This window comes from Morone saxatilis, unplaced genomic scaffold (assembly GCF_004916995.1).
Source record: "Morone saxatilis isolate NCDOM2014 unplaced genomic scaffold, NCSU_SB_2.0 Contig14, whole genome shotgun sequence".
Lineage (NCBI taxonomy): Eukaryota > Metazoa > Chordata > Actinopteri > Moronidae > Morone > Morone saxatilis.
Genome location: NW_023339696.1, coordinates 6,805,532 through 6,819,306, shown reverse-complemented (window position 1 = coordinate 6,819,306; position 13,775 = coordinate 6,805,532). Strand labels below are relative to the sequence as shown.

The 13,775-nt window shown below is 44.4% G+C and overlaps 1 protein-coding gene across 1 annotated transcript in view; it reads right to left on the bottom strand.

Annotated features, from left to right (window-relative positions):
- The window catches only part of LOC118323083 (trinucleotide repeat-containing gene 6A protein-like), a gene marked incomplete in the record, with an annotated part of 31,787 nt that overhangs the window by 4,788 nt on the left and 13,224 nt on the right, over nt 1-13,775 (bottom strand). The window contains 15 exon segments of the mRNA XM_035655002.1: nt 4-36; nt 214-351; nt 841-960; nt 1,307-1,462; nt 3,068-3,235; nt 3,504-3,581; nt 3,761-3,927; nt 4,063-4,260; nt 6,740-6,901; nt 7,025-7,156; nt 7,316-7,788; nt 7,929-8,124; nt 8,250-10,295; nt 11,882-11,929; nt 12,723-13,040. Coding sequence (XP_035510895.1) covers nt 4-36; nt 214-351; nt 841-960; nt 1,307-1,462; nt 3,068-3,235; nt 3,504-3,581; nt 3,761-3,927; nt 4,063-4,260; nt 6,740-6,901; nt 7,025-7,156; nt 7,316-7,788; nt 7,929-8,124; nt 8,250-10,295; nt 11,882-11,927 — 4,113 coding nt within the window.

Here is a 13,775-nt window from a genome sequence, read left to right as displayed (position 1 = left end):
CTGTTGCTGCTGCTGCTGTTGCTGGAGGAGAAGACGCTGCAGACATAATAAAAGAGATTTAAGACTATGTATCTCTGAGATTAAGTTTAGCAAACATTTACTTATACTTCAAATACATTTGTAGGGAGTTTGTACATAAATCTAGAACCATGCATAAAATGTTATTTTCTTAATGCCTCTAATGTATGTGTGTTCAAGTTTCCATCACTGTACCTGTAACTGGTTGATCTGGCTGAGCTGTGACAGCTGGTTGAGCTGGGAGAGCTGGCTGAGCATAGCTACCTGCTGAGGGCCAAACAGAGGGTTCAGACCTCCGTTACCTCCTGGGTACTTCAACAGGGATGGAGGGACCTGAACACAAACAAGATGTTGGTTACATTTCGGTCAATAAGATTGTAAAAAAAGGACAAAATGATCGATCATGTTTGGTAACTAGAGCTTTGCCAACAAGCCAGTTATTTAAAAATGAAATGACAGTATTGTGTAACTAACTGTCAATTGTGCAATTTGATTCTCCACTGAAAACAATGGCTGCTTGGAGGGTATGAAAAAAAACAAACACATACATCTAAAAAGGTAGTCTGATTTGAATGATCTGATCTGAGCCATCTTGACAATAAGTGCCTCAAGACACTGAGACATTCAGATCATTGTTGAGACGAGAGCAGACTTAAAACTTTGTAGCCTAAGATGTAAGTGCATATAACTGTAGTAGATGCAATGGCGTTTGAATGACATGAAGAAAATGCTGGTGTGTGTGTGTGTGTGTTGTGTGTGTGTGTGTGTGTGTTGTGTGTGTGTGTGTGTGTGTTGTGTGTGGTGTGTGTGTGTGTGCTCTACCTGAGAGGGCAGGATGGGTGGAGGCACTTGGTTGCGAAGGTTGGGTTGGGGGGGGACCTGGGACTGGGGGCCGCCTCGGCCCTGTGCTACGCTGCTGCCACCCATCATGGGGTTTACATTCTGAGCAGGGAAGACACAAACACACACAAATGGTCAAACAACATGCAACAAACTTACTTTTACCTTTTTTTTTTTTTAATAATCCATATATGTAATTAGTTCAGTGACCACAGGCTTTTAAGTAAACTCACGGTCGAGTACAATCAAAAATGAAATGTTAAGATAAATTTGGGAAATTATATTTTAAAAAACATTTTGATGGGTAATCTGCTGAAATACCATTTGTGTAATATGTGATTTTCTTACTGTATTTTTCACATAAAGAGATAGTTTAGTTTAGTATTATTGGGTCTGAGACTAAAGACAAGACCGAAAGACAACATCCTTGTCATCCTTCCACACTCACCTGCCGAGCGCCCCCAGGACTAGAGTGGGCAGGAGACGGCCCAGAGTTGAGACAGGGAATAGGCTGAGCAGAATTGGAAGGGGAAAAGCTCATGCTTTGATTGGAGGAGAGCTCATCAGAAGTTTGGCTATCGTAAGCAGAGGGGGAAACAGACAGCTGCAGAAGCAAGGCCAGGTGCACAGCAGATGGACGGCAAGCACAGAGGGACAGGAAGCACATCAGCAGCCAGAGAAGTGCAGAGAGGGGAGGAGAAAAGAAGGAAAAGAGTTAATTTTGCAAAAGGATAGAGGGAGAAGAAGGAGGAAAGAGCAAGTAATGTGAGGACAGGAAAAAATGAGCCAGAGTGAACAGTGTGGGAAAGCGTGAAAGAGTAAAAGGAGTAATGGGAGCAGTAGAAGAGAAGTAAGCAATGGAGAAGAGGAGAGTGCAGTAGAAAGAGAGAAGGTGGCACCAGAGGAGTCAGAAAGATTGAAACAAAGATAAGAGACAAGCAGCATTAAGTGCAGAAGGAAAAGCAGCAAAGCCAAACCAACTAGGGTTGGACGATATGGTAGAATTTTCTAACCAGCCACTGTCGTGCCTTCGTGTGTGTGTTGTGCAAGCACCACACCAGTAGTTTCAGCTGGGAGATCAACACCCGACAAGCTCTAACAGCTTTAATAAAAATAAACTCACCAAATATCAAGAAAGAAAAAAACCCACATATTTCCCTCCAACAGAAAATACAACCATACACCTTTTAAATGAAAGTTTCTCTCTTATTCCAAACTCAGACGTTGTTAAGCAATCTCTAAAAGACACTTCATTCAAACTCAACAGAAACAAAATAAACTGTCTTTATTAGTCTGGTGTCAAACCATCTAACAGAGTTAGATGTGAAAATATTCTACACGCTGTCACTGCCTCTCTGATGCCCCTGACCTCCCTCACTCCTCTACCTGCTTCTTTCCTCTCCTCTCCTGGCCTGAGCTGTGTCCCCATCTTTCCTGAGTTACAGTTCTAAGATTAGATGTGAAAAAACACACGTTCTACAGCTGTTTTTTTCCCCTCACTCGTTCAGCGGCTCAGTGTGTGTACTGCGCTGCTGAAATCTGTCACCGAGCTGCTCTCATTCTTCAGAGGCAGAACATTAAATCATCAAAATAAAATGGCAAAAATCGCACAAAAGAAAAAAACAAACAAACAGCCGGTGATGGACTCAACCGCAGGTAGCTGATGTATTTGTCCAATCGCCCAACCCTAAAACAAACCCATTGCATCTTTGTATAGAACTATCTAAAAGGAATGAATCATTACAGCACAATTACAAATCATTTGCAAACGACCAAATGTTATTACAATTAAGGATGAAAGTGAGCATATTTAATTTACTTTTGTTGCTTATTAGTGACACAGTCTAATTCACAACACAATGACCCAAACAGCAAGTATCAAATCAAACATCCCTTTTGATAGTTCACACATTGAATGCAGTGTGTTAGACCAACCACTGTGGGGCACTACAGGGCTGAGAGAGCACTACATAGCCAGACATTTGAGACAGGCACACAAGAGAGACTCTTATACTCCACACCTACCTCATGATCACCACAAGGGTGGAGAGAATAATCAAAGCGGTCCAGTAATGTTGTTTGTAAACAATGTACTAAGTGCCAATGCAACCGACCTGCTGTATTTCAGTTGCCGAGTTGCCAAGAGGCGTTCCTGTGACCTTTACCCCCACCCATTGCACAGCAGGGAAACGTGGAGGCTTCTGCATACCTTGTCATAGTAAGAGCTGCGATCCATGGCAGACTCCTTATGGAGCTGGTGTCGAGACCCAGGGTTCTTCCCCATTACTCCATTGAAGTCTCCCATACTGCCCATGTCCATACGCTTGTCCTGCACCATCCCTGCTCCTGTCTTCATGGAGTCGTCAGGAGAGTCTCTCTGCAAGGGGAAAGAAAAGAAAATGTGATTATACAGACAGAAAAAAAAATATTGCATTGATTCAAAAATACATATGAAAAACATAACAGTAAAGAAAATGCAAAATAAATAAATAAAAATAAAACTGGATACAACCCAAACACTAACTCTTCAAAATGGAAAGGTTCCTGGTGGGAACTACATGGCTGCCAAACAACGGTTTATATTTTTGTATTTGAATTTAAAAGTGAACAAGAACGACAGCAAAACAATGGGGAATAGTACTTACAGAGAAGTTCATGCTGTTGAACTGGTTAATGAAGGGTTTCATCCAGGGTTCATCCTGTTTGTTGACTGGTTTGTTCATCTGAAACGAAGCAGACAAAGACAATTGACAGGAGGCACTTAGCAGCGTTGCATCTCTTATTAGTTTGCCTTTTAAGTGCGTCTGCAGAACATTTGTATTCTGTCCATAACACAGGTGGTTCAAAGAACTCCAAACTTCCAAACCTACAAAATATACAAAGCTAAGGTAAACAAACAAACCTTGTTGGAGCCTTTATGCTTGTAGTTCCAGGTGTTTTGGTCATGAGACCGGTTGTCCTGTTGGCTGTTGCTCCACATGCCGATCTCCACCTCCTCTTCCTGGTCCCAGCTATTGCCCATGGAAACCTCCTCACCACACCATGTCTCCATGGGTTTGGGACCTGGAGCTACAAAGGGGGACAGAGGAAGAAAGTCAGCATACAGTTCTATTGCTCATTTTCTACACTTCCTACAGGGCAATTCTATCTGCCACTCTGCACATTAAAGAGTACAGGAATATTCATGGTCAAGTGTGCACATACCAGATTTGTGCTGGCTGCCCCATCCAGACCCAGACTCTCTGCTGCTCCTGCTGCTGCTGCTGGGTTCGTCCCAGCTGGAGCTGGTGTCCATGGGCTTCCCCCAGGCAGATGTCCCATTGTCCACCGTCACAGGTGGTGCAGTGGTAGGTTCCCCCCACGTTGAGGACTCCTTCTGCTGGGAGTAAGGCTCGCCCCAACCTGAAGGAAAAGAGGGAGGTTTCATTTTAAGTCATGTTGTCTTGAACCAAATAGCTTTTTGCATTCAATTAATTTGTTATTATTGTCATTGTCATTTTATAACAAACCAATCTGAAGTCCTAAAATACACAGAATATAGCAAAAACCATTACTTTTTTTTTTTTTTTTTTAAAACACATGATGTTAACTTAAATGGTGAACACACAACATACAACCAGCAGGAACAACAATACGACAATATTCCCATTCCCACTGACCCGTACTACAGGCCTCACACAAGGAAATTATTTTTATATTTGTCTGCTTTTATCCTGAAGGGCCAATGGAGTTTAACTGTTGGTGGTAGAACACATTTATACTTGTTCAGTATGACATTACAACCTCCATGTACAAATACATATTATTATAGTTACACATGATACTGCATGTGTCATGCAGTGACATTTTATTAAAATATGTTATGAATAAAATATGTTTTTTCATCCTGGTATTACAGCTCTCACCAGTCACAGTAGCCATATCAGGCTTGTTTAGAGAGTGGGTGGTAACATGTGGAAAATATGACATCATTGCCCCCAATTAGATGCCATCCATCTTTCTTGGGACCCTGGCCATATTTTCATATTTACAATGATGCACTGAGTTGACAAGGTTTTCCTCTGCTGAAATAAGAACTCAGCTTGAGGAAAGAGCCTTGACCATGTCTCTGGGGAACCCTGCATCAACCTGCTTATGCAAGTTTTGTTTACTTTAACTCTTGCAGGTGTGTAGATGTGTGCACGGGCCCTTACATGCTTTCCAATGTGAAACTATGTGTGCTCAAGTGAGTGCAAGTATGAGTTCAAAAGGTTCCTGTTACAGCTGACCACCCAGACCTTCTACTTTCTCCCTCCACAGGAGGCATTTGGGGAGATGCCAGGGATACCTCTATGTAAAAATAGGACAGATCATGGGGTGGCCTCAAGCTCCAGTGTCCCTCATGTGACTGGGTATGCTTGCATGCAAGTACATACATATAACAAACACAAAGAGACATGCACACAGAGCTCAACAGACATGCTGAGGTAGATGCATATACACAAATGGGCACATGTAGTACATGCATGTTATAAGGACGATGACATATTTTAATATTATAACATAAGTGTTCGGTTACATATCTTTAAACTCATCTATTGTATTGAGCTCAATTTCACCATGCTGCTGTTTTAATCAATTTCTGCACTTCAGTGTTCACAAAAATAAACCCAAAATATATCAAATGCATCAACATCTACAACCTGATTATTCATCACAGTAGCTGGCTAGTTTGCCCCACCCTTCCTTGCCATCCACTTTGCTGCTCCAGTTAGCTCGCTACACAGCAACCCTGAATAACCCTAACAGCCCCTCCCCTTCTTTTCCCCTTCTCAGCCCACTTCCACAGAATAGCCGCCTTACTCTTTTTAGTTTTCCCCATCTTACATTGGAACCATTCCTATTACTAAGTCACCAGACCTCCTCCTCTACCACTCATGGTCTCTTTTCTCTCAAACCCACAAAAGCCAGCGTTCCTACAGCAAGCAGAATTGGCGAGTGAGAGAGAAAGGGAGGAGAAAAAAAAAGGCGAATGAGAGAAGAGAAAAATCGATGCTCTTAGAATTCCAAAGGGATGACTCAACCGGCTTTACAAAAAGCCCTCCTCAACATAGACAACACCATGGGGAGATGGGAGAGAATGGCTGTGCATGTTTGTTCTTTCTCTAGGCTTCTGTGCAAATTATGTATGCTTTTGAATACATTTGTGAATGTGTGTGCATCCACACTTTTTGTGTTTGTACTGTCTAAATCCTTTTAAGACCTTATTTCAGCTCTCTCAAAAAGAGAGTGTGGGTGGGTCTTGCACCTTTTTATCCATTCTTAAGGCTTATAGACTGCACCAGAAGGCTTGCGCTTACATGCTGTTACCATTTTAGATACTGGCTCATGTCCTTGCGTTTTTATATGTACCTAAATATTAAATAAGCAAAAATACACACACAGATCATCATAGCTGTTTATTTAAGAATCTGCAGAATAAGAACTCAATTGACATACTGTCATTCTTACTTCCTGTAGAGGAAAGTATCCCTGCAGGCTAAACATGTAAATAATACAATCGGTTGTAACCTGGCCTAAGCTATAAAAGGCAGAAAGTGTGACTCACCCATGTTTGAATCATCTTTTTTCACACGAGAAGCAGACGAGAAGTGTGTGCACGTGCACAATTTTATGTACTCCTGTCTATTCATAGTCAAAGCTGCGTGAATGATTGCATTACTGGTGCAACTGGGGTGTTTAGTTTATTCATTGCTTATTTAGCCCATACATATAACGTAGATCTTTATGTATTTTAGCAAAAAAAATATTATTAGTAAGAACAGCCAATGAATTTGGCTTCACCTGGTCTCTGTCTACTCTGTCAAACATTTGGATGAATCCCATACATATTTCAACTTACCAGAACTGCAGCTTTTGTCCTGGGCAATAGGTTGCATGGGCTGAGGAGGATGCTTCGAGCTATGTGGTGGGTGGGACTGGTGCTGAGAGGATGGGCCCATGGCCTCCTGGTCTGACTGGCCAGTCCTGTTCCACATGTTGACAGCTCCACCGCTGTATTTACCTAGAAAGAAGATTTAAATCACATTTAGAGTCATCAGCTGAAAATAAGACTGGAATTCCCAATGATTTTATTCAGGCTTCGTACGGCTCTTGTAAATACTTTTGTTGTGGGCCGAGGGTTTACCCGGGTCTCCCCAAGCTGCTGTCCCATCATCGATTTCTCTCCTCCGACGAATGGACTCTGGAGAAGGCTCTTCCCACCCAGTTGCCACTTCCTCCTTCTGACCTACTGTGGGAATGGGGCCTCCTAGCCAACCTGACATAATTAATAAACAAGAAAAAGTGAGAAATCAATTTTATGTCCTCCCACTTAACTTGCTTTACAATACCAACATCTAGAATTCAGTTTTGTTGTGTACGGTCTTCCTTGTTAGACAGTGACAATGATTCTGTAATGATGGATAATCCTGATTACCTGTGGGCTTGTTAGGGCCTTGATTGTCTCTGGACGTGTTGGATTCAGGACCTTTTCCCCACTCGTTGGAGGGCTTGGGATTCGGCTCACCCCAGTTCTGGGCTCCATGGTTGTTCTTAACTGGCTCACCCCAGCCCTGGCTGTTACTCTGAGGACTGGGTTTGTGGACTGAGTCGCCCCAGTGGGAACCTGGGTTTGTTGTGTTCTGGTCTGGAGTATTTGATCCTCCACTCCCTACCCAGGTGTTGCTGCTGCTGGTGTTGGTTCGGCTTGGCTCGCTCCAACATCCAGAGCCAGATCTGTCGCTGTCGCTGTCCCAACTCACCGAGCCTGCACCTTTTTGGGTCTCACCCCAGTGGTTGTTGGGCCCTTGTCTGGCACCATCTCCACCATTACCCCAGCCTTCACTTCCATTTCCACTATTGGAACCCCAACCCTGCTGTGGTTTGGGTGCATTAGTCCAGGTATTGGACCTAAACAAAAGCAATGAAGGTGATCATTAAAACAATAATATGGAATGAAGACAATAATGGTTGCAAAAAGCAGGGAAATTATGCAAACATTATTTCTGCATCGGTGTAATCAGTACTTCTAATGCACAAATATAAATTACCTGTCATCTTTGTTAATGTTATTGCTCCAGGTGTTACTGGTGTTGTTGCTCCCCTTGTAGCTGGATCCATTGTCCCAGCCACTCTGCCCACCTCCTCCGTTTGATGAGACTTTGCTGTCCCACCCAGAGGTTGGGCGCTCTCCCCAGCCAGAACCTCCTGTACCTGGGCCTGAGCTGCCGGGCCCACCCCCCCAACCTGCAAGTAGAGTGAAAGGGAGAGATTTTATAGACATTTTTCTTCTAAATTTGAATATTCTTGTTTATATGACTAAAGGGCATTTACAGACTAAGATTAAGATTCCATACATGTTTTAGCCCTACCTCCAGAGGTCTGGGAGGGAGCTGCCGGTGTTGCTGTACCCCAGCCGGAGCCTCCGCTGCTATGCTTTCTTTCGTCACCTCTGGGACCCTGGTGCTGATTGTTAGAAGTAGAAGTGACATCCCACGCAGTGTTCTGGCGTATGGGCGTCTGTCCCCATCCAGTGTTGCAAAGAACCCTTGGGTCCACATCGCCCCTGGACACAGGTAGCACTACTGGTGCAGCATGGGGGGTACCCTTTCTGCGGTTTCCCCCTTTTGACTGGCTGCCGTCTCTGTCTGAGCTGGATCGGCCTCCGGAGCTCTCGCCGCTTCCTTCACTTCCTCCAGAGCGATTCCAGCCTCCAGTGACACTCGCCAATCCATGGCTCCCACCTCCTCCCCCTCCACCTCCCACGCCCATGGCGTCATCCTCCAGGCTCTTCCAGCCATTGTTGGCAGAGCTTCCTTTATGACTTCCAGCATCTGAATGGTTGTTAACAGGAGCTGTTGATCCCCATTCTCCATTTGACATCTTGTTGTTAGATGTGGAAGAGGATGATGAGGACGAGGAAGAGGATGACGCACTGCTCCCCCATGGGCGAGGCATCCCTGCTGGAGGGCCAATCGTAGTTTGGTTGCCATTTCCTGGTGTTTGGCCTGCAGAGCCTGGGATTTGATTTGAACCGATACCCCAGGACAAGTTACTCTGGGTCTGGTTTGGGTTATTGGTGGGCCCCTGGTCCCAGCGTGGGGCCCCAGTGTTATTGTGGTTATTATTACTCTTGTAAGCAGCAGTAGAGGAGATTTGGGGGTTCCCAGCCTGCATTAAGGCAGGGTTTTGGGGGTTCACAGTGTCTGCATTTGGGTGGCCCTTGTCTCCAGGGTAGGTAGTTGCGCCCCAAGGCGTACCGAAGGCTCCAGGACCCCCCAGCTCTCCTTGGGGGTGCTGGGTGGCTGATGAGGGGTTTCCATTGGCCAGCGGACCCCCATTCCCTCCTCCAATAGAGCCCCAGGAATCCCCGCTGAGCTGGGGTGAGGCGGTAGAGTTTGGTGGACTAGAGGTCATTGTGGCATTAGTAGTAGTAGTAGTAGTATTCATCATAATAGTGTTATTTGGTCCATTGGATTCAGTGTTAAGGTTGGTAGGCTGTAGGCCACCATTTCCACTGTTGCTGCTTCCTAACACCTTGCTGCTTGCTGTACCATTATTCACCTCAGTGTCTTCCATCATACTGCTGTTTGGAGCTGCCATGCTACCCCAGCCCAGGATGGGGGCCTGTTGGGGAGCTAGACCCAGTTTGGAACTCATCCCTGGAGCCTGGGGAGGCCGTTGGCCCTGGGACACTGGGCTTGGGGTTGGATTCTGGGGCCAGGCACCGTGGTTGGCATTTGGGTTTAAAGTGTTTGGGTTTAACCCTCCATTGATGCAAGGGGTGCTTCCGCCAGTGGTGATCATGTTGCTGCCTGACTGGGTGCCCCATACACTACTGTTATTGACGGGCTTGTTGTTGTGGTTACCCATGTTATTGCTGCCAATACTGCTGGACCCGGCCACGGAGTAGTGGGAGGGCCCGGTGATGTTATTATTTCCATTACTTGCACCGCCGATGGTTCCCATCCCTCCACCATTTACCTGACGACTGTTGCCATTGCTGTCTCCATTCACTGAAACGCCGACCATCATGGCAGAAGTCACCATAGAGGAGGGGGAAGAAGCCGTAGAAGACACAGAGGAAGAAGCATTTGCTGACATCATCATCACTGTTGTCACAGCAGCAAGGTTTTTCTCTGAGCCGATCGAGGAGCTAGAGTCTGCATCCATGCATTCTGATGCCAACTCAGGGTCTGATCCTGATCCACAGCCAGAAGAGGAAGAAGACGAAGAGCAAGAGAATGAAGAGGAGGAGGGAGGCCAGACAGAGTTAGTTGAAGAAGGGTTGTTGGGTTTGTCGGTGCTTCCGTCGACTAGGACTTTGCCCCAGTTGCTGTTGCTGTCACTGCTGCAGGGAGAGCCAGAGGACCAGGGGGAAGGCTCATACTGAGAATCCAAGCCAGAATGCTCCAGACCTGGAGAGAGAAGGGTGGACATGGTAGGGAATCCCGTCAGATTGGACATTCACATTTTAGAAAAAAGGAGTCAATTTCCACAAGCATTTAGCAGAGGTGCTGTTTCATCATCTTCAAAAAAATGAATGACAGATGTTTATGTATGCATGTTAAATAAAACAGATTATTAAATTCCCCTCATTCACAGTCGCTTTGATATTCTTTGATTCCCTCCAACCTTGAGCTGCCCGGCTGTTCTGGATGTGATCAGCGCCAGGCCTGAGCCTGGACACAGCTGCCACCATTTTGTCACCACAGCAGGACCCATAAGCATGCCAAAGCTATAAACTAGGATTCTGGGAGTCGGTGGACGACTGTGAGCGGGGGAGGAGAGATGGAGGGCATTGGGGAGATGGTAATTGAGTGTGAAAAGAGGGAGGGACGATAGAGGGTGTGAGGGGAGGAAGTGGCAAAGGAGAAGAGGTGGTGGCAACTGAAAAGATTCAGACTTGGTTTAAACCTTGCTAACCCTTCCAAATATATTTAAACTGTCTGAGATCATCTGCATTCAGACCTGGCATGTCTCTAAAATTAGACTCCAGAGGCCACTTGTGATCAGATTTTGCTTTCATGGCCATTATGCACACACTGATTCAGTTGCAATGGCGAGTGCCTCAATTATTACTGCTACAGCAGCCCTACAGCACAAATACCATATCTATCAGCATTTGCCAGCAGACTTTGTCTTTATTAATTTACTTTGATAAGCAAATATTAATGCACTGAGATACTTACTGACAATAAAGGGGTTTTAATGTGAAGGTAGTGTGGCTGTGAAGTAGGCCTTCATTGTAAAATAAACTTTAAAGAAAGTTGTTGACAACCAAAAGTATGATCTGAAGTTAATCCTATTAGAGACATTTTTCAGTTTTTTTGACACAAAGTTGGTCATTTGAGACACCGCAAGGACTAAACAGATTTTCAGGAAAGGTAAAATAAAACAGCAAGAACTGACTTTCAATGAAGAACTTAAGTTATGCAGTTGAGTAATTAGCTTTCAGTTTGTGAGCAAACACCTGAAACATGGAGTCCCGCAGTTAAATGATTTCCCTTACACCCCCCCTCACCCACCAATTAAGATACGAAGGGCAGCCTGCCCACAGCATTGGCTCTGAGGCAGCTCAGTACTGCTTTATAATTTGAATACCATCTTTTCTTTGACAAGTTACACTTAGTTGTCATAATCTTTCAATCGTGAAAACATCTACTGCTTATTTCTTTTCTTTTTCTGGTTTCTTCACCAGCTATCTACAAACACCAACTATGAGTCTCTTGACTGGTTGGCCATCTCTGGGTCATTCTCACCCAAAGTGTCTCACTTTCAAAGCCTCTCTTTCACATAAACTGTTCACCAGCTCTCTGTGGGGCTTATCGTGTTCGCTTGCCAAGTCTCTCTCTCGCCATGAATAAAATGTATCACCTGTCAAGGTCAGGTCAGATTGAGTCTACCTAGTCTGTCAATCACAAAGCAGAAAGCCAAAGTAAGACAATGGGAGAAAGAATGAAATGCAGAAGAACGGGGAAGGAAAAAGGCAATGTGTAGTCACCTGTTTGATTAGGGGAGTGGCTGACGGAATCCCGAATGGGAGCCATGCCTGGAAACAGAGAGAGGAAAGACTGTCAAACAGACTCAGAGGGAGTTAGAGATAGAGCCAGAAAACAAACACAGTGGGGATATGCTAGAAACAGTTAGAACAGATAGGACATTCAATGAGAATCAAGGAAATGGAAAAGAAAACAAGAATGTTAAAGTCAGAGTGGTTCAAAGTAAGGAGTGCTTGCAAGTAGAAGAGTGTTAGTGGACAGACCCTGCTAGTTGCTGAGCTTGAGTTGGTAGTTATAATTGGTTATCCAGATTATAGTGTATAAAATAAGTAATAAGTTATGTGTGTGTAATTCTTAGTGATTGGTCTGAGCTGAATGAATTCTTATTCTAAACTTTTTCCCCTTTTAAGTGTTTCTGATTACAATATGACTACACACTAACAAATTCATGTTATTTTGCTGAATATCACAGTTGTGATATAAATTTACAGCAAACCAGGAAATGTGTACATATTTAAAAAACAAGACAACCTCAAGACACTTAAAAAGTCCATGTCATGTCAAAATAAGCATTGTTTTTAAATAACAAGTGAATCATGTTTAGGATGCCATTTAGAGCATCCTCTACAAATGTATTGCAGTCTAATGCAAACTGCCGTTTTGCCATTTAAATGTAATTGTAAAATTGTTTTCCTGCTTATCCAAGAATGTGATTACTGGCAGCAGACAGTGACAGTTGGTGTACGCTAGTGCGCCTGTAAGTGTTTAACGATACAGACATATCTAATTGAATGTAATCCACTGCTCTTTGCCTGTGCGCTTCTCTTTCTTTTCATAGTTTACCTGTGAGTGGGGTTTGTGGATGCGGCTCCTGGATGGGCAGGAGGGCGTCCCCGGGTTGAGTGGAGAACAGGTGACCTCTGGTTCCCAGGTCGACAAAGGGGAGGTCAAAAGGTCAAAGCTCAGAGGGCACAGCCTCAAGGGTCTGAGGTGAAGAAGCAGGGCTTGTCAGAGCGGGCAGCAGGCTGATCAGGCCCCCTTGGCATTGCTGAAGACTGTATGCGTGAGCGTTTGTGTGTGTACAGGTGTATGTGTGGGGAGGGGGAAGGGGGGGATGTGGTTCAGATTTAGGACTCTGCCTTCACTTGGTATGCTCTGGCACTGTAGAGAAAGATGGAGACAAAAAGAGGAGAGAAAGATGGTTAGATAAACATATCGCCCATTATCAATAACTTGATCTATTTGTAAACCACTTAATCACAACATACATCACCAATCCTCATATAGCCTACATAAAAACAAATTGTAAATCGTAGCACCACTGCAACCGTAGATGAATGCTTCATGCATGATCAAACTGTCTGACTTGCCCAGATACTGAAAATGGGCCTACTGTTGTGCACTTAATAGCCAAAGAAATTGCAGTTAATTTTTTTTTATTCAATTGCCACGAGGAGGTTTGAAGTGGGATTGTGTCTAGTATTACTGAAAATGAGAAAATGAGATTCCTTGATGTTGTCTACACTGTGAACAATCTCTACCAGCCTCACCTTACACAAACAGCCAAAGCTTATCACTGTTCTTATGGTCTCAACATCAATCTTTCTAAGCCTTGATGCACAATTACATTTTTAGAGGAGGTGCAGGTCAGCTCTAATGGAGGCCACAGTATAGCTATGGATGCCAATTAAATGATGTTGTGGAATTTAATTAGGTGACATTTTGACAGTGAACCAGGCCTTATCCTTTCCCTCTGTTGGCTTTCTACAGTTGAAGGAGACTAATTACTCCCATCTCTCCTCCCCCCACACTGGAGGTGGAGGCAAGTATGTGAGGTTAGTCAGAAAAGTAGCATAAAGAAAGAGTGTGAGGTACAATGACCACACACACACACAC